The sequence below is a fragment of the Papio anubis genome, chromosome 14, assembly GCF_008728515.1.
Source record: "Papio anubis isolate 15944 chromosome 14, Panubis1.0, whole genome shotgun sequence".
Lineage (NCBI taxonomy): Eukaryota > Metazoa > Chordata > Mammalia > Primates > Cercopithecidae > Papio > Papio anubis.
In genome coordinates, this window is record NC_044989.1 from 15,036,314 (window position 1) to 15,063,961 (window position 27,648).

Below are 27,648 nucleotides of genomic sequence, written 5' to 3' on the forward strand. Positions count from 1 at the left end.
AGTAAGAGATGGAGACTGATTCCGAGTTGGGTCTTTCAAGTCCGGCTTTCTGCTTCTACTCAATAAAGCAATGAAGCTGATATTTTCATGCTGAAATTTTATGTTGGGCACAGTTCAGCTGCAGTGGCTTGTAAGCATTTTCCCCAAAGACTAACCCTAAAAGCCTGAAGATCTATGAATCCACGTGAATAACCATCACTGCTGGTGAACAGTGGCCTCACCACTCACTACCAAGCAACAAGACATTCTGCCCTCCAAATCACAACTGCTCCTGCCTGAGGAAGTCATCCAATAACTCAGCACACAAATGCCTCAGGATGATCTTGATGTACCACTTGATCCATAATGCTGCCTGACAGCTGAATATGTGATTACTCAAAGAAAACGTGGTCATGTAGTCCCAGCTACTCGGGAGGCTGAGGCAGGAGAATGGCGTGAACCCGGGAGGCGGAGCTTGCAGTGAGCTGAGATCCGGCCACTGCACTCCAGCCTGGGCGACAGAGCGAGACTCCGTCTCCAAAAAAAAGATAATCATGGCATTTTTTAGTTTTGCCAACATTTTGGCCAAGTGTCTGCAAACTGAAGAATGGAATTTAACTAACTTTTCAAAAACACCCAGGGAGTCGATGACAGAATCAATAAAGAGTATCTTAGAGTCTATTTCTCATCATGCTGATATTCAGTAGTTCTTTTATGAAATGTTTTATGACAGCAACAGAGTGAGAATGTTGAAGGTCATACGAATAGGCTTTGTCTCTTCTGTAAGGACAACCTGGTATCCCTAAAGCCTTTTAATTTCTCATAGAATGTCAATTCTAACTTGTCTATATATATACTTCACATTGTGTCTGTAATTGGTGGGTTCTTGGTCTCGTTGACTTCAAGAATGAAACCACGGACCCTCGCGGTGAGTGTTACAGTTCTTAAAGATGGCGTGTCCGGAGTTTGTTCCTTCAGACGTTTAGATGTGTCTGGAGCTTCTTCCTTCTGGTGGGTTCGGGTCTCGCTGACAGAAGTGAACCTGCAGACCTTCCCGGTGAGTGTTACAGCTCATAAAGGCAGCGTGGACCCAAAGACTGAGCAGCAGCAACAGTTATGGCAAAGAGCGAAAAAACAAAGCATCCACACTACCGAAGGGGACCCCAAAGGATAGTCGCCAACCGGCTGGGGCAGCCTGCTTTTATTCCCTTAACTGGCCCCACCCACATCCTGCTGATCGGTCCATTTTACAGAGGGCTGATTGGTCCATTTTACAGAGAACTGATTGGTTCGTTTTGACCGAGTGCTGATTGGTGCATTTACAATCCTCTAGCTAGACATAAAAGTTCTCCAAGTCCCCACTAGGTTAGCTAGATACAGAGTACTGATTGGTGCATTTACAAACCCTGAGCTAGATAGACCCAGGGTGCTGACTGGTGCGTTTACAATCCTTTAGCTAGACACAGAGAGCTAGACATAAAAGTTCTCTAAGTCCCTACTAGGTTAGCTGGATACAGAGTACTGATTGGTGTATTTACAATCCCTGAGCTAGACGCAGAGTGCTGACTGATGCGTTTATGATCCCTTAGCTAGACATAAAAGTTCCCCAAGTCCCCACCAGACTCAGGAGCCCAGGTGCCTTCACCTAGTGGATCTTGCACCAGGGCTGCAGGTGGAGCTGCCCGCCAGTCCCGAGCGGCGCCTGCACTCCTCAGCCCTTGGGGGTTGATGGGACCGGGCGCCATGGGACATAAAGGCCAGAATTTAGAATTCTTTACAGGGTAGCAACCTGGACACAAACCCACCTGAACAATAGTAACCTTCAGGCAGAAATTCTATCTTCTGTTTCAATTCAGAAAAAGGTAAGGCGGATGCATTATAGTTTACTCATCTCTACTCAGACAGACCTTGTTCTTACCCATTCTTGCATCTGGGACCAAAATAATCCTACTAGAGAATATGAAATCAGCTCTGGTAAACAGCACAGCACATTCAGAGTCCCGATGACCTGGGACCCCTCCCATGTGTCTGAAGGAAACAATAGTAAACTAACCAACATTGAAGAAAATAGTATTATGATCTCTGGCAACCAAGATAAATCACTTGTATAACCACTTGAGTGACCAAAAAGTAGATATTAGAGTGAAACCAAAGCATAGGATGTTTGGCCTTGAAATCTGCTGTCTAAATAAGAAGGGAAAAGATGGAAGGTGTTACCAAGTCTGGCAGTATAAAGACATGTTCTGTCCTCAGTTTAGTTCTCCTTTGCTTACTCTATCCCAGCCACAATGGTCTTTCTTTAGTTACTCAAAAACACAAGAACTGTCCAGGCCTTCTTTTCTCATGGTCTGGAATGCCCTTTTCTCCACTCCTCTTCAGTAGTCAGCTCCTTCCTCTTCACATCCAAGAGAGGCCTTCCCCTTGGAAGGCCTACTTCGTGTGCATTTCCTTTATGGTACTTACTACAACATGTAACTTGCTTTTCAGCAGCTTTTGTGGGGGTCAGGGTGATGGGGGAGGGTTCCCTATTAGAATATAAGCTCCATTAGGGCAAGGATGTGTCTGTCTTGTTCAGCACTTAACATTATGCTTGGAATACAAAGATACTAAGTAATAATAACAACATTTGATGAATAAATGTAGTACTATTACATCAGCCAGAAGCAGCCTCTGCATTTTAAAATGACCCTGCGTCCAAAACTGAAAGGTACTAATCAAATCGGCAGAATTAACAAGAATAGCACAAAAAAAACATAATAGCCTTGATATAGTTTGGTTGCGTCCCCACCCAAATCTCATCTTGAATTATAGTTCCCATAATCCCCACATGTTGTGCGAGGAAAGCGGTGAGAGGTAACTGAATCATGAGGATGGTTACCCCCATGCTGTTCTCATGACAGTGAGTGAGTTCTCATGAGATCTGATGGTTGTATAAGGGGCTTTTCTCCATTTGCTTGGCACTTCTTCCTGCCTCCCTGCCCCTTCGTCTTTCACCATGATTGGTGAAAGTTTTCTGAGGCCTTCCCAGCCGTGTGGAACTGAGTCAATGAAACCTCTTTTCTTTATAAATTACCCAATCTCAGGTATTTCTTCATAGCAGTGTGAGAATGGACTAATACAAATTTAAAAGAGCTACTCGGTTATACACTTTCCACAGATTTTCTCTAATCTTCACAACCCTCTGAGGTGAGGATAATGATCCTTGTAACCTAGAAAATAGTGACTCAAGAGGATTAAGAAACATGGTCTAGGCTACATGGTTGGTGGCTATGGGCAGTAGACTTGGATCTGGAAACTTGATCTGACTACAAAACCCATGCTGTCATCAATAGGCCACAGGTACTCTGGTAGTTACTATTGTCTATAAAAATCCACCGACATGTCTAGAATAGCCCAGAGCTGAAGATGGCTACTAAGTCTGTAATGAGTGAAAAGCAGCCTTGAGTCTGGGGGGCTCAACATGCCCCAGTGGAACCAAGAGGCTGAGAGAGCCAGTGTCTGCTAGTTGGAAGTGATTCTAGGCATTCATGGCTACCCAAAGCCATCACTGCTATTTAAAACTAGCAGGACATTAAAACAAAACAAAGCAAAACAGCAAGAAATGGGGGAAAAAAGAGTCCAGCAACTCAAAAACATATGTGTTTATGAGAATTATCTCTGACAAGAGTGAAATTCCAGGAAAACCTTCCATTAATGAAGTTGTGATCATGTGTCAGGTACTACAGGTTAGATATTTTACCATAAAATAATTTAATTTGTATTACTCCTTGCTTAAAGTGGAGGAAAATGAGCTTCAGAGAAGGGAATTATCTTGCCCATGGACACACACCTAGAAGTGACACCAATAGGATTTGTTTGATCTAGCTATTTTGATTTTAAGGCTTACGATTCATCTGCTATATAATGGTATTTCACCCAACCCTCTCTGTGTACACTTATCCGCAAATGTGCTGATGCAGGTGATAACCTCCGAAACCTTTCTCACAATTATGAGAAAAAGAACTCTACAGGGGAAAAAATTACTTTTTAAAGGAACAGTAAAACAAAACCCTAAAACAAACAACATTATTTCTCTTGTAACTTCCCAGTGGCACTCACACAATAAATAAATGTTGGGCGATTTCTATTGTATTAACAAGGCTGATTTCTATGTTACCAAGCTAGATTAAATAGTAAGGCAAACAGCTGCCTTTTAAGTAAAGAATAGGCAGCACCTAACACCAATTACTAAATCAATATTAAGTGCTTTGCCACTCACAAGTGATGATGCCAGGAGGTAATGATTTCCTGCTTTTGTAATTGCTGTGCATCTGCATAATCACAGTGCTATCAGGTATAATGATATGCCAGGAACAGTCTTGCACATCACTCGACTGCCTGATAATTTATAATATATTCAGAGACCAAGGAAGCATCCTGTTTGTACAGATACAACACCCTTTTACATAACATTCAATGAAAGAAAAAAGATATTTAATAAAATGCCAGGATATTTTTAAATGCCAATCATAAGAAATATTTATTTGAACATATTACTGTGCCTCAAAAATGATGACATCCATGCAATATTTATCATAGATAACATTATCTCCCATGTAGCAATTTAATACTTAAAAAGGAAATGTTAAAATTTCTAAGTGTTTAATAAAAATTAAAGGTGCTAAAAATAGCATTTCTTGACCATTCAGCAGGATTTCACCCCACTCAATACTCACTCCCCTTCTTTAAACTCTTTCTTCCCATGGCTTCCCTAAAATAAGATTCCTGTTTTCCCTCTTATCTACCTCTCCTGCTGCTCTCTTTCTGACCCTTTTTTTAGCAGCTCTTCCTTTACCATTTTACATGTGGAAGAGTTCAAGCACTGCCGCAAGCCTTCTCCTTTCCTCACTCTCTGTTCCTTCCCCAAGCACATCCACATCATCACTTATTTCTCATCTATGTGCTTATGACTCCCCAGTTAGTATTTCTAGCTCCATTTGAACCCCAGATCTGTAAGATCCAACTGCTGACTTGGCCTTTTCTCTTAACTGTTTCAGTGTGTTTCATTTCCTCATTCCCTTGTCTATTTGTTCTTTCCTTTTTTTTTTTTTCTTGGAGACAGAGTCTTGTGCTCTGTTGCCTAGGTTGGAGTGCAATGGCATGATCTCTGCTCACTGCAACCTCCATCTCCCGGGTTCAAGCTATTCTCTTGCCTCAACCTCCCGAGTAGCTGGGATTAAAGAGGAGCCTGCCACCATGCCCAGCTAATTTTTGTATTTTTAGTAAAGACAGGGTTTCTCCATGTTGGCCAGGCTGGTCTCAAACTCCTGACCTTAAGTGATCTACCTGTTGTGGCTTCCCACAGTGTTAGGATTACAGGCGTGAGCCACGGTGCCGACCTCTCTTGCCTTTTCCTCACACTCCCCTCAAAATGCCTTACCTCACTGGGTGCTTCCTATCTCACTGAGTAATGCCACCATCTAGCAGGTGAACAAGTAAGAACCTAGGGGTGCATCGCGACACCTCCCCTTTTACTCACCCTCATATCTAGTTTATCCTTATTAACCAATATATTAAGTACTATCTATTTCCCCTTGTAAGTATCTCTAAAACCCATTCTGGCCTCCTTTTCTGTACCTCACATCCCTACTCCAAGCAATGGTCACTTGTCATGCCGTCTGTTACAATAATAGCTCCCTAACTGGTCACATATGTCCACCATAACTTTCCTAAAATCTTTCAACACAGTAGCCAAAGTGATCTTATCGAAATGCAAAATCTGGTCATATTATGTCCTTGTTCACCAGAATCCTTAACTAACCTTCTATTATCCTAGCCTTCTATTTATTATTCTCAGGAAGAAGTCAAAAGCCCTTGCTAGGGCCTCCATGATCTTGCCGTACTGCCTGGCTCCTATGCCTTGCCCCAGTCTCATCTCACACCATGTTCCACACGAATCCTTGCACCTCACCAACACTCTATCTCTTCCTAATCAAAGGGCCTTTGAACTTACTGTATTGTCTACTTAGAAAATGGTTCCCTTCTACTTGTGTAGTTAACTCCAACCCAATATTTAAGTCCTGCTTAAGTGTTACTTCCTGGGAAAAGCCTCTGCTAACTATGCCAAACCCTCTAATTGAGCTCTATTATACAGTACTTTTCAGAGTTTTAATTCACATTTGCTTATGTCATTATTCAATTATCATCTGTCTCCCACTGTAGGCTATAAGTTCCAAGACAGCTAGGATGCCTGCTTTTGCTCATCCTTGTAACCCTAGTGACTAATACTTAGTCCAGTACACAAAAAATTTTCAGTAAAAACATTGAATGAATGCATCCATGAATGGTAAAGATATATCAAAGGAAAGAACTTACCAAGACACTAGTCCACTGTAGATGAAAGGAAAACTAAAATTGTACTTTACAACTTCTTCGAGATTCTTCAAAAATAGACTCTAAAGAAAGACATGGAAATAAACGTATATATGAACTGTGTGCTTACCCACTGTCCGTGAAGAGGAACTCCAAATGGGTCATAAAAACTTCCCAGCGGGAGACACTGTAACGTTGTGCCAGAGACACAGCAATGCTGTAGACGCTTTCCTCTAGGGTTCTGCAGAAACGTCCATCAGGCCCAGGAAGGGAGAGAGGAGAAACACATGACTTCAATCAGCAACGAAAATGCTCATTAGGACTGCTCTCCAGTGAGAGGGGTGCAAGCAGTATGGTCCTTAATAAGACAGTTCACAGTGGTCCAGGAAAAGTACTTCCAAGGAATTGTCATGCTCTTTTTCACTGTGGTACATTACAATTTACTAAGGACTTGTCTAGACCAGTAGTTCTCAACTGTGCATGATGTTGTTCCCCAGGGGACATTTGACAATGTCTGGAAACATTTTGAGCATAAAAAGTGGGGCAAGGGGCAGATGCACTACTGGCATCTCATGGGTAGAGGCCAGGGGTGCTGCTGAGCATTCTGCATCGATAGTCCCACACAGGCATCCCCCAGTAGGGATCTCGAGCACCCACGTGGGCATCCCCCTGTAGGTACTCCAAGCACCATGTGTAGGCAGTCCCGTGGAGGCATCCCGAGCACCCCGCAGACATCCCACATAGACATCCCAGGAATCCCCAGGTAGGCATCCCCACATAAACATCTGGAGCACCCCCGTAGGCAGCCCCGCATGGGCATTCCGAGCACTCCACAGAGGCAGCCCGAGCACCGCGCATGGGCAGCCCCGCATGGCATCCTGAGCACCCGGCATAGGCATCCCAAGCATTCTGCATAGGCAGCCCCCACAACCAAGACCTGTCCAGTCAGAATGTCACAGTGCTGCGGTTGAAAAGATACGAACTAGACTCCGGAGCCTACAATCAAAACATAGTACATCCCTGGTCCAAGGGTAGAGATTTGAGAAAGCGCAATGAGTCACTTAACAAACTTCCATGTTTTCTGCCCTGTGCCAGGTATTGTGCTAGCTCCTTAGGAAATAAAAACAAACAAGCATCTTTCTTGAGGAATCCACAGCCTAGTGGAAGACAGGAGATGTGAACCAGCAATTAAACATAGCGGTGGTAGAGCTAAAAGAGAAGACCATGAAGTTCCACAAGAACGGAAAGTGACCAATGTGAACTGCAACTAGGAGGATAATTATACACACACCCAGCCGAGGGTGGGAGGGAGAAGAGCCTTCTGAGAGAATGAGGGCTTCTCAGAGATGAGAGATAAAGCAAGGGTCAAAGCAAGGAACGTACTGGGTCCTCAGGCCTGCTAGGGGACCTGCGTCTCATTCTCCAGGCAATGAAGAGTCCGTGGAAAGTTTAAACCAGGGAATGACATCACCAGATTTGAGAATCTCTAGGCCTATAAAGAATTCCAAGAAAGCAGTCCTGGGCACTCACATTAAGGCCGTTTTAGAAAGACTCCCGCAAGACTGACTCCTGTTTTCCAGCAGAGAAACGTAGGATGGAATTTTTAGTTGGAAGAATGGTGTGGGTGAAAACACAGAGACAGAAGAGAAACCTGTTACTATTAAGTCACTCTGCTAAGACTGTATTTCCCCAAGCTAAGGAAACCATGGCATTTATATGCTTGCATAGCCAGGGGCTGGCAAACGTTTTCTGGGAAAGGTAATATAGTCAATATTTCAGGCTTTACTGCCAGTCTCTCTGGCATAGTCTTCTTTTTATGGCTTTTGTTTTTGTTTTTGTGTTACTATAAAACCTTTAAAAAATGCTAAAATCATTCTTTGTTCATGAGCTATAAAAGAGACGAAGGCTGGGATTAACTTTGTCAACCCATGGATTAGGTCATTGTCAATTAGAAATTCTTTTTTTTTCTTTCTTTTTTTTTTTTTTTTTTTTTTTTGGTGAAGACAGGGTCTTTCTCTGCCTTCCAGGCTGGAGTGCAGTACTACAATCAAGGCCCATTGTAGCCTTGACCTCCCAGGATCAAGCCATCCACCCACCCACCCACCTCAGCCTCCAGAGTAGCTGGGACTACAGGAACATACGTCCACACCTAGTTTTTTGTTTGTTTGTTTTTGTTTTTGTTTCTTTGGTAGAGACAAGGCCTTGCTATGTTGCCAGGGATGGTCTTGAAAATCCTGGTCTCAAGCATTCCTCTCACCTTGGCCTCCCAAAGTGCTGGGATTACAGGTGTGAGCCACCATACCCGGCCTAGAAATTGTTTCTTGAAGTATTTGACTACCTATCTCCACATCATGGAATGAGAATTCCTTGAGAACAGGGGACAATTACTAATTCATTCTTTCTATTATGGGGGTATGGCACATTACCAGGCACAAGACATTTTCAATAAGGGCTGATATCTTTATCTCTTGGTAAAGGTGGGAAGGACCCAAACTATGTTATACCCTCTTCACAGTTACCCTGTCTGACCCCTGAGAATGTATTCCCTAAGACATACAGATAGTAAAGGACAGGTACAATGCACTTACAGAAAACTAATGGCATGAAAATGGACATGCAGCTGGGTGCAGTGACTCACGCCTGTAACCTCAGCACTTTGAGAGGCCAAGGTGGGTGGATCACGAGGTCAGGAGATTGAGACCATCCTGGCTAACACGGTGAAACCATGTCTCTATTAAAAATACAAAAAATTAGCCGGGCATGGTGGCACGCACCTGTAGTCCCAGCTACTCGAGAGGCTGAGGCAGGATAATCACTTCAACCCAGGAGGCGGAGGTTGTGGTGAGCTAAGATCCTGCCATAGCCCTACAGCCTGGTGCCACAGCGAGACTCCGTCTCAAAAAAAAAAAAAAAAGAAAGAAAGGAAAAGAAAAAAAAGAGAAGAGAAAAGAAGAGAAGAGAAGAGAAAAGAAAAGGGACATGCAGTGAGAAAGACAAGGAAGAATGGTCACACTGTGTACAAGTGAAGGTGATGCTGCAAACGGAAGGATGTGAATCCTTCAAGAATTCTTGTGTGGGAGACATTGACATCCCAACTCCATAGCAGAAGAAGAAAGCAGCAAGCTGGTGGAAACTCTGAGGCATCTTAAAGAAGCCATTCAAACACTGCTGTATATTTTTCTAAGTAACAGATTGTACAGAAGATTCTATTATATATTTATCAAAAGCATATATTTGTTCTCTAGGACATAGTTCAAATAGCATATGCTAGCTGCATGCTTAACAAAGAAAATAAAGGCCAAAAACTCTAGCAAAATGTAACTGATGATATAAGGCATGCCTTGCCTTATAAGTTTTTATTCTGCATGATAATCATCTAAGAAACCGTGAACATGGCACCAAGGATTACCAAATGTCCAGCAAAAGCATACTGGACTTAAGTAACCCAAGCTCAACTCCTGGCTGTGTGACCTTGAGCAACTCTTTAAAGCTCTCTAGTTCTGATTCCTTTTCTTAAAAGTCAGAAGGTTGGACTCTCAGGTCACTTTCAAATTGGACACAAAATGACGTTATGAAATTATGAACCTCCGGAAGGACAGAGGAGAAGAGAAAAACAATTCCATATTTCTCTTCTTAATTGAGACCAGCTATAGGTTGTTCCTGCTATTTTTCTTTTGATCTCTCTATGCCATGCCTTATTCTAAAGAGAATTTTGGGTGTCTTCTAGTAAGAAAGAAGTCCAGGCTAATATAAAAGTATTACAGAGAACCAAGATGAGTTTGCCACCTTCTCAAGGATTTAAATGATAATGATAAAAAATAACATACTCTACTACCACAATCAAGATTATTTTTGCTATTTTAAAGTAAGTTGTCAGGAGAGAAAAATAATCATTAAATGTAGGTACAATTTAACCTTAGTTTCAAAGGCTGGAAGCCTAGAGACTGAATCACATCCACTGCTTCCTTGAGAATGCAATGGGTAGTAGGGGAGGCATACGGTGCTGTGGTGAAGATGTGAGGCTTTGCAATGGATCCAGGTTAAAATCATAGCTGTGATTCTCACCATCTATGGAAATTCAGGCAGTTACTTGATATCCCTAAGCACCATTTTTCTCAACTATAAACTAGGGATAACAACATTTTATCTCATAGGGTTATCCTTGAGGATTAAAAGACATTTATACAAAGTTTATAGAGCACTTTGCATAGTGCCTTGCCCATGATAAGCACTCAATAAATTATGGTCTTAAAAACAAAACATCTCTACTTGATAACTGTTGTGGGTGAACACACTAGGAATCCCAACTTCTAACATGTAAGTACTTCTCATTTGACCTGAACAATGAAAACAAAAAGCAAACACCAGCACTAAAACCAAAGGGAATTCCACATTGAGAAAGCAAGGTCTCCGCCTGGGCCTTGAACTGAGCGATCATCTCACAACAGGCCTGCTCTTCTCTTGACAGGGGGAAGGGACTAAAGGGAAAACAGCTGGCTTCTCTTTCTCTAGAAGACCAGGACAGATAAAGTTACCCTGAACAAGTCAATTGTATCTAGTTGACCATACTGAAGAAGAAATTAAAGTGCCATGTGCTTTGAAAAGTGAGATTTCTAGCCAGACACAAAGAACAATCTTATTTTTAAATTTCCATCCTGAGCTTCCCATTTTTCACCCCGACCACGTTATTACCTCTAACATGGTCATAATTTTAGAACTGGGCTATCAAAACTACAGGAAATTTTTTTTAAAAATAGAAACTTAAAAAAATAAGCTTAAAAAGATCATTATTTGGTATTTTTGAGACAGAGTCTCGCTCTGTTGCCCAAGCTGGAGTGGAGTGCAGTGGCATGATCTCGGCTCACTGCAGCCTCCACCTTCTGGGTTCAAGTGATTCTCATGCCTCAGCCTCCCGAGTTGCTGGGATTACAGGCATATGCTACCATGCCTGGCTAATTTTTGTATTTTTAGTAGAGATGGGGTATTGCCATGTTGGCCAGGCTGGTCTCAAACTCCTGGCCTCAAGGGATCTTGAGATCTTGGGCCACCTCAGCCTCCCAAAGTACTGGGATTACAGGCATGAGCCACCACACCTAGCCAAAAATCATTATTTTAACTAATAATTTAAACATCTGGGAAACTTTTTTAGCTGGGAATGCTGTCTGCATTTACTGATCGGTTTGGAGAAGGCACACAGCCCACATAAGACTAGAAGAAGTTGGGGAAAGCCCTATTCATAGCAACCATGAACGTAAAACTTCAGAGGACTGAAATTAATAGTCCTGGTAGCTGAACTTGTTCTTTTGCAGTTTAAATCCATCCTCTTATGAGACAAAGGGTATCACTTACTCTGCCAGACCAAGGATAGTCTCCCTTTTATACTGGTCATCTGCAGTAAACCGCTGCACGTCCACACCCTTCCGAAGGCCCTGAAGGATCTGCGCCTGAGTGAAATCCAGGAGGCGTTCATTGTAGTAGTGTAACTGCTTGGTCAGTGAAACAAGGTCTTCAGGCCAGGCTTGATGCCCATGTCGAGTCACATGCCTGGTGACCATCTTGATTAGTTCTTTGGGATCAGCCTAGGAAAGACATGGAAAAGAAGACATTTGACAAACGTCATACGAACATGAGCAAGTGAGTAACAAAAGGAAGAAGGCCATGTCTGCAAGGAACTGTTTGGCTCCGTACACTATTGCCATTTCATAAGGCTCACAACGGCCCTGAAAAGTCAGTTTGCAGAAGTGGCACTTTACCCATGTAGCAGACCACAAAGACAGGACACAGAACTAGGCCTAAAAACAGCTTATTGAACTCTTGCTCTGTTCTTCTTCAACCTTAAAACCTCCAAACACTTAAAAAACAATATATTCTTGCTCTTTCAACTACTATAAACCTCCATCAGATTTGTCTCCCAACCATCTGATCACTCACAGTAACTCACTCTGGAAGTAATTTTCATCACCATTGCCTCTGGATAAATTTGCTGTAGACTACAATAAGTGTTCTCAATAACAAAGTTGCAGTTCAATAACCTCACTATAAATGGCTAGACCGCTGAGGAGAAAAGTATTTTCTCCAGGGATAAGTTTGGGAAAAAACCTCCACCCTGTTCCTGAAATCATAAACAGTGCAAGTTGCATAAAAAAAGGCTTCCAACCAATTTTTACTCTTCTAATTTGGGGCTCAATGGGATATTATTCTATGATTCCTAGCAGCTTCTCTAATAATAAGAAATTCATTCAAATAGAACACAACCTAGAATCCAACAGCTGACAGGAAAGGAGAGTAAGTGATTAACTGGCCACATTTATTTGCATTAAAGTTGGTCTGGGTGTTAATGAAGTTACAGAGCTGAGCCATGATTTTGGAATTACTTAACAGGGAGCTTAATACTTGAACAGCACTAACTCGATCAATCCCAATTCCTGGGAAGACATGCCACATATTTAATATAAGCAAATTAGAGGAAAAAAACAAGAATCTACCTTTGGTTCTCAGAAACACACAGCTAATTATAGTAAGCTGTCAGCATTTCCAGTGTGTAAGCCATTATTCTGAGCTGCATAGGAGATTTGTCAATGTCTAGATTACCAAACCTAGCCTGACATTCTTTCTCTTGATCCTATTAAGGAACAATCTGGGAGTGCCAATAAAAAACAATTAAAGAAATCTTCTTAGATTCTGGCACAAGGATTTGAGTAAAAGTCAATCTTACTATATTTAATTTTTTCCCTACCTATATGCATACACTGAGTCCTACTCTCAAAAACCACAAATATGTGTCTCAAGTTAAAAGAACTGGGTTTGAATACAAACTATTCCATAGTAAGCTACAAGGCCATCTTTCATTCATTCAATAAATATTTCTTGTGCACCTGTTAACTAACAAGTCATTCACTAAGAGAACATGGCTCTTCCCTACAGGAATACAATCTATCAGGACAGAGAGTCATGCAAACAACTGTAAAATGGTGTGATACAATTAAGCCTAGGATGCTCTGGGAATACACAGGAATGGGCAGATGTTATCAAAGTTTTCTTCAAATAGTTAATGTCTAGGTTAAATACTCAGGTACCATACCAGTAATAATGAGGGCAGCAAAAAACAGGGAGACAAATTCCAGTAAAAGGTAGAAAATGTGCTAACATCTATATGGCTAAGGCTTGAAGGAAAAATGAAGTGTATAAGCCAAATCTAACTGCAATTAGGGAGTGATTTGGGAACCAGCTGCATATAAACAGTATTCCTGGCAACAGATTCAGGCAAAGGGGATGCCGTGACCCAGCTCTTTGTGCATCTATGGCTGACATTTAACTAAATCCCCTTTCTATCTGTTGGCCAAACCCCTCAGGGCACCACCCTGAACCTCCACCTCTGCAGTTCTCTGACGCAGGGATGCTGCTCATGGGCCAGCTGGCCCATCTTCACCTGCTTGGCACTCTGGTGTGCACTGCCATGGCCTGCTGCTCTTATGCCTCATCTGATTTGCACTTTCCTTCCCAGTTGTAGAGACAGCAAGACCAAATATCCAATGATCATGGTTTTAGGGTGGCAGGAGAGCTCTTTTTGTTGTTCCTTGAAGGAGTTCCTAGTGCCCCAGATTTATACCCCACAACCAAATCTATGTTCAGCAAAACAATGAAGAAGGCTTTTCTTCATGTATATTCTCACCTGGTGCTTTCAGACTAAAGTTTTCAGCCTGAACTTGCTGAATACACCTTGAAGGAAAGGCTATAACCATCTAACCTATCTCTCCATATAACTCCACACCCCTCTCTCTACCAGGCTATTTATTGTTTCTATCCCCTACTCTTAGAACCAACTCCCTTAGTTCTTGCAACGGTTTCTCATAGTTTTGTTCCACATTCATTTTTGACTTTTTATTTTCTGGTATCTCCAAGATTTAATACATGTACTAGGAGAGTGGCCTACACTTCTCATTAGCCTCAATGGCAGAATCCTGCTGGTTTCTATTCTCTTTGTATTCTAATATAGTCCATGAAACAAATCCCAAGGCCAGGTGAAGACAAAAGCTCCAAAATATTAGTGCATAGCAAGAATGAGCATGGTTATCACTACAAACATTTCCACAGGCTCTTACATAACCTACAGAAAGTTTTGAGTCCCCACATACAACCTTCATATGTGACCAAAAGACAGTATTGTCTCCTTTTGCCAAGGAATAAAATGACGCACAGTGAAATAAGCACAGACACACAGAGCTTACTAGCTGAATGACCTTGTACAAATCACTTAACTATGAACTTCACTGTCTCATCTATAAAATAGCAGTGATAATATGCAGCGTTCGTGGTTGTGAGAAGCCTAAGAGACAATATATATAAAATGTACAAACCAAGACCTGGCAGGAAGGAGGTACTCCAGAAATAAAAGGAACTCTGGAATTGGCTAAAAGGCACACACAAATCATAGTTTAAGTGCACTTCTACTGTGTAATTCATTTTGCATTGCCTTCTCTTAAATTAAAACTTCTGGAGGGCAGAGACCATGTGTGTATCATAATTTGCAGAACACAGCACAGTCTCCTGCACATATCAGGTACATGGTCAAAGCAGGAGCAGATTAGACTGGCTTTAAAGTCTGTAGTACTGGCTGATATTGCAGCTTCCCCACTCAGTAGAGACGCAGGCTGGAACAAGTTACCTCCTATCTGTTTCCTCACTTGTAAAAGAATGTTAATAGCACATCCTCCTCACAGTTTGTTACGGGGTACTAAAAAAAAAAAAAAAAAGGTATTTTAAAGCTCTCCTTTCTCGACTATTCTATGAAAACAAATTGGACACAGAGCTTACTCTGAAAGAATTAAAAACTACTGACTGACAAAGACGTCCACATAAACAATTCAGAGAAGGCATCCAAATATAAGCAGCCTCACACAATCATAAGCCAAGAGTTTTGGAAACTCCATGGAGGCAGCAGTTGATTCCCTTTCTTGATTCCACGGGGACTCAGTTTCTTCAGATATAAAGCAAAGGAGCATCACCAGGTGATCAGCTTTCTAAGACTGAAATCCTAAAAATGTATACGAATTCTGTCATTAAGAGGCTGGGCACGGTGGCTCACACCTGTAATCTCAGCAATCTGGAAGGCAGAGGGGGAGGTGGAGGCAGGTGGATCCCTTGAGGTCAGGAGTGGGAGACCAACCTGGCCAATATGGAGAAACCCCGTTTCTACTAAAAGTACCAAAAAAATTAGCTGGGCATGGTGGCATTCACCTGTAGTCCCAGCTACTCAGGAGGCTGAGGTGGGAGAATCACATGAACCCAGAAGGCGAGGTTGCAGTGAGCTGAGATTGCACCACTGCACTCCTGCCTGGGTGACAGTGCGAGACTTCTGTCATTGAAAAAATAAATTTTTGCAAATACCTGCAGGTGTAGAAAGAAGGATGTTCTATGAGGCTAGAGGCTCAACTGAGGCCAGAGGTTTAAGACCAGCCTGGGCAACATAGTGAGACCCTGTCTCCACAAAAAAAATTAAGAAAATGAAACTTAGCCTGGCATAATGGTGCATGCCTATAGTCCTACTTACTAGGGAGGCTGAAGCACAAGGATCACTTGAACTCAGGAGTTTAAAGTTGCAGTGAGTTATGATCACAACACTGTACTCCAGCCTGTGGGACAGACTGAGATCCTGATCTCAAAAAAAAAAAAAAAAAAAATTATAATTTCAGGCCACACATTATAGCCAACAGATTTCTACACAGTTTATGCAACTTTAATCTCTTCTCACTAAATACAAATTATCTAGTCCTCTGTGAATCATTTTTATTTCATATTCTTTGTACAAAAAACTTATTCACTTTTCCCAAGAGATATTTAAGGATAAAAATCTAGCATTTCAGTCTTCAGGATGGAACACATCTAGTGCTAAAACATGTACTAAGTCTCATTTTGCATTAAGATGTACTGAGTCTCATTTTGCACTAACAACCCTGTAGGACAGGCATCTCTTACTGTCATCTCTGTTTTACAGATGAATAAAGAATGAACTCATCTAAGGCCTTTAAGCTGGTAAGTGACAAAGCAGCGCTATAACTCCCATGCATAATGCTCCATAAGAACCATCCTTTTATATTCGGTATGTAGGAAGGGGCATCTCTTAAAAATACAAGGCTCTTGATTGGACCAATGTAGACACAGTTCCCACTACATGTTAGTAAGACTTGTTGCTATAACCTGGCTTTGTGTCCCCACCCAAATCTCATCTCGAATTGTAATCCCCACATGCTGAAGAAGGCCCTGGTGGGAGGTGATTGAATCATGGGGGCAGACTTTCCCCCTTGCTGTTCTCATGATGGAGTTCTCATGAGATCTGGTTGTTTAAAAGTGTGTGGCACTTCCCCCTTTGCTCTCTCTCCCCTGCTCCACCATGGTAAGACGCGCTGGCTTCCCCTTCGCCTTCTGCCATGATTGTAAGTTTCCTGAGGCCTTCCAGCCATGCTTCCTGTAAAGCCTGAGCTATGAGTCAATTAAACCACTTTTCTTCATAAATTACCGAGTCTCAGATATGAACTAATACACTTGCCATTAGAGTCCTTTTACAAATGATAGATTTTCAATGATAGATTTAATGCTGTCATTCTGTATTGTTCCAGGCATTTTTCCACACATACATTCCTCCTCTCATGCCATATATATGTGCTTGTGTGTGTGTGTGTGTGTGTAAATATAAAAGTCCATTAGGTATTCAACTGCATATTCTATTTGAGCTGCATTTTCTTTCTTTTTTTTTTTTGAGACAGAGCCTTGTTCTGTTGCCCAGGCTGGAGTACAGTGGCCGGATCTCAGCTCACTGCAAGCTCCACCTCCCGGGTTTACGCCATTCTCCTGCCTCAGCCTCCCGAGTAGCTGGGACTACAGGCGCCCACCACCTCGCCCAGCTAGTTTTTTGTATTTTTTTTTTAGTAGAGACAGGGTTTCACCATGTTAGCCAGGATGGTCTCAATCTCCTGACCTCGTGATCCACCCGTCTCGGCCTCCCAAAGTGCTGGAATTACAGGCTTGAGCCACCGCGCCCGGCCCCTGAGCTGCATTTTCAAGCCGCTTGTTTTTTCTTCTCTAATGATAACAGAGTGTTTTAGAATCATAAGCAACAATAACATTTTCCGTTAAACTCTCTGATATAAATACACCTCCTTTTAAAATTCTGTCTTAATAAGGTGGTGAGGCTGGGCACAGATGCTTGTGCCTGTAATCCTAGCACTTTGGGAGGCCAAGGTGGGAGGACTGCTTGAGCCCAGGGGGTCGGGACCAGCCTGAGTGACATAGTGAGACCCCATCTATACAAAAAATAAATAATAAGGTGGTGATTAGGGACATTCTATTAATTTTTTGATAACAGGTTGTACGTATACGAGTTTATAGCTCATCAAATATTTGTTGTGTATAAAAAGATTTTCAGTACTTCAATTTATTGTATAAAGCATGATACTGAGAATAACTCATAAAAAATGAGAAGAGACAACTTCTCATAAAAGCTTCCAAGAAAAAATTAGTTATGGGGGAAAAACACAGGAGTTGGCATCAATGATCTGGATTACCAGTTCTTCCCTCATGAGATTTAAGTTTTCCATTTCTAAAATTGATGCAATTTCTTCTGAATCCCCATAAAGACTAAATGAGACTGGATGAATGAGCATTTGTAAGTTCTAGCTCCCTATGCAAATTATTTTCTGATCATTGCCACTGGTACTTTCTATGTCTTCCTCAAGAAACTTTACTGGTTACTGGTTATGATTATTTCCAATATTCAAATTAAATTTGAGTAAAAATTTTTCCCCTGAGCTTATCACTACTTTTCCCAAAATATTCCAAAGCATCTCCTACTCATTCCAACACTGCATTTCATACATACATTTATTCACTCCACGAGTACATAACATTAAAGTTTCAAAAGCATTTTCACATGATTTTCATTTGACCCTCCTATCAAGCCAGGGATGTGCGCGGGGAACACTGTTTCTTGTTTTATAGACACTCCTATTTGTAGTTGAAGCATCCAGAGCTGTAGTCTTGCAGCTGGAAAGTGACTCAAGACACCTGGCTTCCCACCCGCTTGCCCCACACAGCTGAACAAGTCTCCATGAGTTGTTCTACATCCAGTTTCACACCTAAAATCACTCGGAGGTTTCTGGTTAGTAAACTCAAACTTCTCTCCCTCTTTCCAACATCTAACTTCAGTGACATGATGCATGAGTATGAAAGCTTTTAGTCTCTAAGAAGCTTAAGAAGAGCTTTCTGGGCAGCTTCAAAATCTTCCATATTCAGTATTCAAAGTGATATGGCAAAATATCACAGGCTGCAAAAACTAACAGCATAAAAAGCCATTCATAATTTGAAAAGGAAATTGTGAAGAGTTAAATTACTTGATTTTCCCCTCAAAACTTGGCAATGCAGTTCTTCAGGGAGGTGAATAAAGTATGGTTTCTTTAAAGAATATGGTCAAATCCCTGTAAAAACAAAATATGCATAAATATTCGTGACAACAAAATGCTCAATGACTTAATCTACTGCTTACTAGTAGAGGTAATAAATCCATTCTGGTTTAATAGTCTCTACATTTCTTGGTAATATTATTTGGAAAGTTTTAAACAGGTGGTGTGTTTCCCCTTTAGGGTTGTTATTTTGCTTGAGATAATTTTCTACTTAGTATTTTCAATTAGTAGCTTAAAAAAATGCGTTTTAGAAATAGTCTACCGTAATGTTCTGAATTTCATCCCCTGCTGAGTTTGCTTCCCTAGTCTATAAAACTAAAGGACATGCTTCCATTTTTAACCGATTTTATCTTCTGAACACTTATGTAAAAGAATGCTGCAAAGATCACACTTCAAAATACATTTACAATAATTACAAAGGTTAGATATGAGGGAAAAAAATCAAGTACAGAACAATGTGCACAGCCTACTTACATCTGTCTAAAATATAGTTATATACGTATGTACAGCCATGAACTATCTCTGGATGGATGCAAATGAGAAACACTGACTTTTTATTACTTACTATTTTCAACATTGAGTTTTTAGGTCACGTGTGTATTATTTTTTAAACGTAAAAATAAGTTAATTAGAACAAACGCTAGAAGAGAAAATTCTCTCGGACTGACCATTTGCTAACTATCAGTATATAAAATTAAAAGGAAAAACGCAGGTGAGGAAGGCAGCTCCATGGATCATCTGAGAGAGCTGCTGGGCTCCAGGGGGCCTCTGCTGGCTCAGGACGGTGATGCCCTTCAAGGTGCACAGGCTGTGCATGGGAAATAAGCCCACAAATTCTATCAACACTTTTATTCAAGGCTAGTAATCTACCTAAGCCTGCATTCCTGCAGCGCATAGCCAGGAGGTGGGAAGAGAAAATGTGAAAAGACTGTGGAATTAGAAACAAGTTGAACTGACAACTGAGTGAAAGCTAAGCTTCACTGGGTGTTATTATGTGTAGGCAACAAATTGAAACCACTTTGATTTCAATTTCCAAGATGATTCATCTGGAGTTTGTCATATTTAATTCTGAACTCAGCAGTGCTGTTTTATGCAGAGGAAGATGCTGAAAACACTCAAATAATGAGCCATTAGGCAGTCAATGAAAAACTCCTATATACTTAAAACATCCAACTATCGTGTCTACCGGTGTTTTCTTCAAATCCATGAGGGTCAGAACTCACAACTGCAAACCTGAAACCTCAAGCTGTTGTGACACGCAGCACTTGACATGACCCCTGAACTCATCTACATACCAATCAACAGTCACTGAATAACTACAGTGGGCTAGGTCTGGGGATACAGGGAGCAAGAGAATTCCTGTCTTCAAATAAGGTTGCCACACTGAGCGGAGAGAGATGTGTATCGACTGTCATCCTAAAAAGAATTGCTTCCATGGGTGCACACACAAGGAACAGAGAGAGATGGAAGGAGGCCAAGTAAGTTTCAGAGGAGGTGCCTCTGAGCTCAGACTTGCCTGCCCACAGCGGGGAGAAGGAAGAAGTATTTCAGATGGGGAACTGGATCTGCATGCGCACAGAGGCACCATAAAGGATATTAAATTCAGAGAAATCTAAGTTCTGAGCAGCCAGAACATAAACTTCAAAAGAAGCAGTGTCAGGAAACATGGCTGGAGGGGTAAGGAAGAGCCAGCCAGTTCACTGAGGGTCTTATCTGTCCTATGCAGGATGTTACCTAGTAGACATGGAGCGGCACAGGAAAATATCCTGCTGGGAATTACCCGTTAGGTTTGTGTGCCGCCAAGATCACTCACGTCTGAAAAACAGTGACACTGCTTCTTTGGAAACAAAGCTTGAGCGGCCGCTGTCCAAGTAAAAAGCAGGTAAAGCTTGGCATCCAGGGTTTTAAATGACAGGATATCACTTTCTACCAGAGTAACCCTGAGGAAGTAACCACACTTCTGAGTTATATCTTCTATAAAGAAGATTCCTTTTCTGCAAAATGAGGTTGCTCAAAGGATCAAACAGCAGAATGAACGTGAAAGGTACTTTAAGACGGCTGTTTACAAAACTCCCACACCGGGTTCTCCTCTGCTCTCACACCACAACAGTCATCAATGCAGAAGATGTCTGTGGACCAGAAGTGGGGGAGAGTCTCTCCCCACCAAGTGAGCAATCAGTTTGGGAACAGACAGGAACTGGGTGTCCTCCAATTCAATTCCCGGAGACAGCGCCAGATCTGATGTCCAAGAACAGAACACATCCAGCACAGGAGAAAGATGAAAGCCAGAAGGCTCAGCAAGGCAGCTTATCCCACTTTCTTCCAGTAAGATGAAAAGTATTTACGTTCAAAACAATAGAACGCATGTGCTCTGACAGTGGTAAGTATAGGGGAATACAAAAGCACACGGGGGAGGACCCAACCCAGCCTGGAGGACTGGAGAAAGGTTCCTGAGTGAGGTGACACCCGAACCAAGTAGCTAAGCAAAGAAATGGTGGCAAAAAGCATTGAAGGCAGAGTTTTTGGTATGGCTGCAGCACAGAAGGATGAAGTTGGAAAAACAGAGGCCGATCGTGGGATGTGCAGAACATGCTGGGGCAATGGGAGATCCTGAAGGATTTTGGGTGGAGACGAGGATGTCTACACCTCCATTTTAGAATGACTACTCGCGCAGTTGTTCAGGGGAAAATATAAAAGTAAAAACATGAAGACAAGGTGATGTTCATGAGGCTGTCGCAGGACGTTTAGGTGAAGAACTATGGAAGACTGAATTAAGGTGAGGACATGAGGTGGAGAGATGGAAACAAATGGAAACCCACTCACTGGTGACACATCTGTCTGTCTGGAAGACATTCAGAAAGCCTTTGCATCTTGATGGGAAAAACATCCTGGATTCTCTCTAATTCTTCATTTTTCCTTTCAGACCCACAATCGGATGCTTTCCAGAGACTGCCAAGAAGCCCCTGGAGAACTAGCTGACTCATGCCCATGTGCTATCTCAGGCTACCAGAGGGCACCTCTTTCTGTCTGGACCAGCTGAAAGGTGTTCAGGCATCATCACTGGGCCCCCTGGACTTTACTGGCTTCTGTTCCCACAGGATTAATGCTGCTTCCTCAAGCAATGACTCTGAACAGCAGCTACCCTATGTTGTTGCACCCAGAAAGGGAATGGTGGTGGGTGGCTGGAACTATGCCACAGGGTGGGTGGGTAGTGTGACAACCAGGAATTAGAGGCCAAGAGCTAGCATGAGGGCAGGAGAGCTCCAAGGAACACTTTCAAAGGAAAAGACAATTTGATAGACGTGAAGGTTAATATCAAGTGTCAACTTGATTGGATTGAAGAATGCAAAGTATTGTTGCTGATTGTGTCTGTGAGGGTGTTGCCAAAGGAGATTAACATTTGAATCAGTGGCCTGGGAGAGGCAGACCCACCCTCAGTGTGGGTGAGCACTGTCTAATCAGCTGCCAGTGTGCCTAGAATAAAGCAGGCACAAGAAGGTGGAAGAAGCCAACTGGCCAAGTCTTCCAGCCTTCATCTTTGTCCTGTGCTGGATGCTTCCTGCCCTTGAACATGAGGCTCCCAGGTCTTCAGCTTTTGGACTCTTGGACTTACATCGCTGGTTTGTTAGTGGTTCTTGGGCTTTCAGCCGCAGACTGAAGACTGTACTGTCGGATTGCCTTCTTTCAAGGTTTTGGGACTCGGACTGGCTTCCTTGCTCCTCAGCTTGCAGACTGCCTATTGTGGGAATTCATCATTGTGGGTGGTGTGAGTCAATACTGCTTAATAAACTCTCCTTCATACATAGCTATATCCTATTCCTTCTGCCGCTCTAGAGAACCCTGACTAATACAATAGAAAAATGGTGATAGAAATAAGAACAAGAGTTAATGGGCAGAGATGGTGGGTTGATAGAAGCTGGATGGAAGAAACAGAAATTGGGGTAAGAGGTAGAAAGGAATAAAAACCCAGATGTATTCTTTATACTTCAATGCCAAGCTCTATGTCCTTTAGAGTAGGTACTCTAACGCTGAATTGATAAAAGGTACACAAAATATAAGACCTGGAAATAAAACACTTTCCACCAAGTGGAAAGAACTGTAGGAACACAGAAGCAGAAACCAAGATAAACACACCTTCACTTTGAACCCTTATCCTTCAGTATTTTGCTTTATTTCTTGGCAAGCTTTAGTTGTTTCCTGCAGAGTGACTGTAGTATGTGGATTTGGAAAGAGTGGTGGCCGGATACGAAAGGTGGGATGGAATGAAACGGTTTTCTCCTGACTCATCTGTGTCACAAACAATACATACATTAGGACTTTTCTTTTTATTTTGGTATAAAGTAATTTACTATCAGGGAAAACAAGAAAAATATAATGTACTACAACTTTCCTCCAAGAGAACTACTTTAATGAAAGAAACTAAAGATTATAGCCCAAAATGTGGCTGTGAAGCCAGTTTTTCAGCTTTCTTAAAAGCTGTAACTTGTTGTCTATCTCACATCCATCTTCAGTTCTCTAGTTTGCTGCCAATCTAATCCACATTTACTTAACTGTCTCATACAGATTTAGAGCAAGCGCCAAGGTCTTGAGGTCTGGCACTATGCCATAGTCATCTTCCAACCCCAAGGCTCAGCAGCAGGTGTGGCACATGAGGGATGCTTAATGACTGACAGCTGACTGATGGAGTGGCTGATACAGTTAGGTTTGTGTCCCCACCCAACTCTCATCTTGAATTATAATCCCCATAATCCCGATGTGTCAAAGGAAAGAGCAGGTGGAGATAATTGAATCATGAGGGCGGTTTCCCCCACGCCATTCTCGTGGTAATGAGTGAGTTCTCACAAGATCTGATTGTTTTATAAAGGGGATTTTTCTGCTTTGTTCAGCACTTCTCCTTCCTGCCGCCTTGTGAAGAAAGTGCCTTGCTTCCCTTTTGCCTTCTGTCATGACTGAAAGTTTCCTGAGGCCTCCCTAGCCATGCTGAACTGTGAGTCAATTAAAACTCTTTCCAGTCTCAGTTAGTTCTTTACAGCGTATAAAAACAGACTAAAACAGTAAATTAATACTGCAGAAAGCAGAATGCTGCTATAAAGATACCCGAAATGTGAAAGCAACTTTGGACTAGGCAACAGGCAGAGGTTGGAACAGTTTGGAGGGCTCAGAAGAAGACAGAAAGATGTGGAAGGGTTTAGAAGTTCCTAGAGACTTGTTGAATGATGTTGACCAAAATGCTGACAGTGATATGGACAATGAAGTCCAGGTTGAGGTAGTCTCAGATGGAGATTAGGAACTTGCTGGGGACAAAGGTGACTCTTGCTATTCTTTAGCAAAGAGACTGGTGGCATTTTGCCCCTGCCCTAGAGACCTGTAGAACTTTGCTTGAGAGAGATGATTTAGGGTATCTGGTGGAAGAAATTTCTAAGAAGCAAATCATTCAAAAGGTGACTTGGATGCTCTTAAAAGCAATCAGTTTTATGCAATCACAAAAAGAGATGGTTTGGAATCGGAACTCATGTTTAAAAGGGAAGCAGAGCATAGTTACTTCTAGGAAGTAACTAACTTGCTTTTGATTTTACAGGCTCATAGGCAGAAGGGACTTGCCTTGTCTCAGATAAGCCTTTGGACTTTGACTTTTGGGTTAATGCTGGAACGAATTAAGATTCTGGGGAACTGTTGGGAAGGCATGACTGGTCTTGAAATGTGAAAGGGACATGAGATTTGGGAGGGGCCAGAGGCAGAATGATATGGTTAGGCTTTGTGTCCCCACCCAAATTTCATCTTGAATTATAACCCCCATAATCCCCATGTGTCAAGGGAGAGGCCAGGTGGAGGTAACTGGATCATGAGGGTGGTTTACCCCAAGCTGCTCTCATGAGATCTGATGGTTTTATAAGGGGCTTTTCCCCCTTTGCTTGGCATTTCTCTTTCCTGCCATTTTGTGAAGAAGGTGCCCTGGTTCCCCCTCACCTTCCTCCATGATTGTAAGTTTCCTGAGGCCTCCCCAGCCACGCTGAACTGTGAGTCAATTAAATCTCTTTCCTTTATAAATTACTCAGTCTCGAGGGAATTTTATTTTTTTATTTTCTTTTTATTTATTTATTTTTTTTGAGACGGAATTCCACTCTTGTCACCCAGGCTGGAATGCAATGGCGCAATCTCGGCTCACTGCAACCTCCGCCTCCCAGATTCAAGCGATTCTCCTGCCTCAGCCTCCTCAGTAGTTGGGATTACAGGTGCCTACCACCATGCCCAGCTAATTTTTGTATCTTTAGTAGAGGCAAGGTTTCACCATGTTGGCCAGGCCGGTCTCGAACTCCCAACCTCAAGGGATCAACCTGCCTCAGCCTCCCGAAGTGCTGTGATTACAGGAATAAGCCACTGTGCCTGGCCTGGGAAGTTCTTTATAGCAGTATGAAAATGGACAAATATAGTGGCCTTCCAATCTTACATATTCAGGAAAGGTACAGCATGGGGTAGGCAAACAGTAGGACCTTAATATAAATGATATAGTTGGAATGGAAGAGTGAGATCTAATTTCAGCACTGGCATCCCAGTTCAATGACATCCACTTAGAGACCTCAGTCAAATATATTTGATAACTCCACTGACTTTTAGGGGGAAAAAATTCAAGTTTACCATATGCATTTGGTCAAAGTAAAGCTTCATTGTGTTCCAACGTACTTAGAGATTTAGAGGAAATTATTTAGTACTTGTGTACGCACGTAGCGCTAATGAAAAGGTAAGAGTAAAACAAATTTGCCAAATTTCCACTTAATCACTTCAGTCCCTTAATTTATAACACATATTAATGCATGTTTCTTATTTCACATAAAACCATACCTGAGATGTAAAAAAAAAAAAACAAAATTACTTGAGTATAATACAGTTATATAAAATAAGCATCTGTATAAAGCAGCAGTATCTACCAAAGAACAACAACAACAAAAAAACACTATTCCCAAAACAAAGTAACACCTTAAGTGAGCTGGTTAAAAGAATAAAGCATTCCTGTTTCTCGTCCAAATGCTGACATGAGAATAAAACTATGCCCATAACCAATACACACCCAATAGTGATGGTGTCCGGGGAGAGTCACCTGTTATGGATGGTCTTTCCACGTGTCTTGTTGTAAATAAACACTGATGGATGAAAGCCTATCTATCACCACAAATGGAAGGTTTTCACATCATTCTAGTTCTTAGATATGATTTGGAAGGTTGAGGCAGCTAGAACTTTGACAGACACATGAAATTATTTCCTTACATAAAACATAAGACCTGGAAATAAAATAAGCTTTCTACAATGTGGAAGAACTATAAGAACACAGAAACCAAGCTAAACACATCCTTACGTTAACTCTTATCTTTCAGTATTCTGCTTTATTTCTTTGCCAGTTTTAACTGTGGAAATCTTAAATAGCCTTTTTTTTTTTTTTTTTTGAGGCAGAGTCTCACTGTGTTGCCCAGGCTGGAGTGCAGTGGCACGATCTCGGCTCACTGCAAGCCCTGCCTCCTGGGTTCATGCTATTCTCCTGCCTCCCGAGCAGCTGGGACTACAGGCGCCTGCACCACGCCTGGCTAATTTTTTTGTAATTTTAGTAGAGACGGGTTTTCACCGTGTTAGCCAGGATGGTCTCGATCTCCTGACCTCATGATCTGCCTGCTTCAGCCTCCCAAAGTGCCAGGATTACAGGCATGAGCCACCGCGCCTGGCTAAACGGGCTTTCTTATAGAGTGACTGCACTATCTGAGTTTGGAAAGAGTGATGGCGAGATACAAAAGGTGGGATGGAATTGAACGATTTTCTCCTAACTTACCCAGTCAAAAGTAGTACATGCTTTGGGACTTTTCATTTTGGTATAAAGTAATTTACTATCAGGCAAAACAGGAAAAATATAAGTTGTATTAGAATTTGTTTGGGGTTGGGAAAGGAGGACTCTTGCCTCAATAAAATCTGGACCTTGGATTTATGTACACAGTGGATTATAAAGTCTAATCAATTTAATTATCTACTCTTAAAATGATCCAATACAAAAATTAGATAATTTCGCAATGCTGATAATTAAAACTGGTCTGTCTATACAAGTACTTGGAAGGATTTTCCAGTGGCATCTGCAATACTTTTGTCTCTACAAAAGAAGACGCATGTAACTTGAGGCCATGTTTACCTGCTTTCACTTGGAAATTAACAACAAAGTTACATAAAAGCTGTCTGAGGCTTATGGCAAGTAGGAATAATATGTTTCAACATTCTGTCTGTACAACCGACTACTCTCATACCTCTGGCTTAAAAAAAAATAAAGTGCAGTATTGCTCAAAGAATTATGTTGCCTACTTTCCTAAGTTAGGCACAGCCATCTTCCTTTTAGAAAGTCAATTAAACAAACAGTTCTCCATTTTGCCTTTCCTACTACTTTAGCCATTCCTAACTAAGCACTTAGTAAAATTAAGTAAATGAAAGAAAAGTTAGAGGGAGGAATCAATATTCACAATAAATATTAAACTCTACTTACTGATGTCTGGAAAAGCAACTTCGTTGAATACAGAAAAGCCAAGGGCTGCCTGCCACTTGGAATACATTCTCGATACAAACACGATCAGTTCCTCCAAAAATTAAACACGTGTTTTGAGCATTTTAGAAAAGGCTTAACTCTGCTCATTAATAAGGTGGAAATCATGAAGACTCACTCTGTAAAGAGGATGGCACTTGTCCCTGAAACATGGGGCCAGTCGGGCATAGATCTGGAGGCTATAGTAATACGCTGCCAGTTGGAGAGATAACGCAGAGGGGGACTGCTTTTCAAAGCACCGGTTAGCATCTAACACCTAGGAGGGAACATGTTAGAATTAACTCAGCTGAAAGG

The 27,648-nt window shown here is 41.9% G+C and overlaps 1 protein-coding gene and 1 long non-coding RNA gene across 4 annotated transcripts in view; one reads left to right on the forward strand and one right to left on the reverse strand.

The window, feature by feature from the left end:
- The window catches only part of NBAS (NBAS subunit of NRZ tethering complex), a 405,988-nt gene that overhangs the window by 107,254 nt on the left and 271,086 nt on the right, over positions 1–27,648 (reverse strand). For all 3 annotated transcript variants that reach the window (XM_021924592.2, XM_003908295.5, XM_017947297.3), the window contains 3 exons: positions 27,473–27,610; positions 11,680–11,909; positions 6,461–6,571 (listed from right to left, as the gene is read on the reverse strand). In XM_021924592.2, coding sequence (XP_021780284.2) covers positions 6,461–6,571; positions 11,680–11,909; positions 27,473–27,610 — 479 coding nt within the window. The remainder of the gene's footprint in view (positions 1–6,460; positions 6,572–11,679; positions 11,910–27,472; positions 27,611–27,648) is intronic.
- On the forward strand, positions 1,768–23,427 carry LOC103876744. Its single transcript, XR_004178380.1, has 3 exons — positions 1,768–1,841; positions 16,325–16,362; positions 23,349–23,427. It is a non-coding gene; the product is annotated as an uncharacterized LOC103876744 (long non-coding RNA).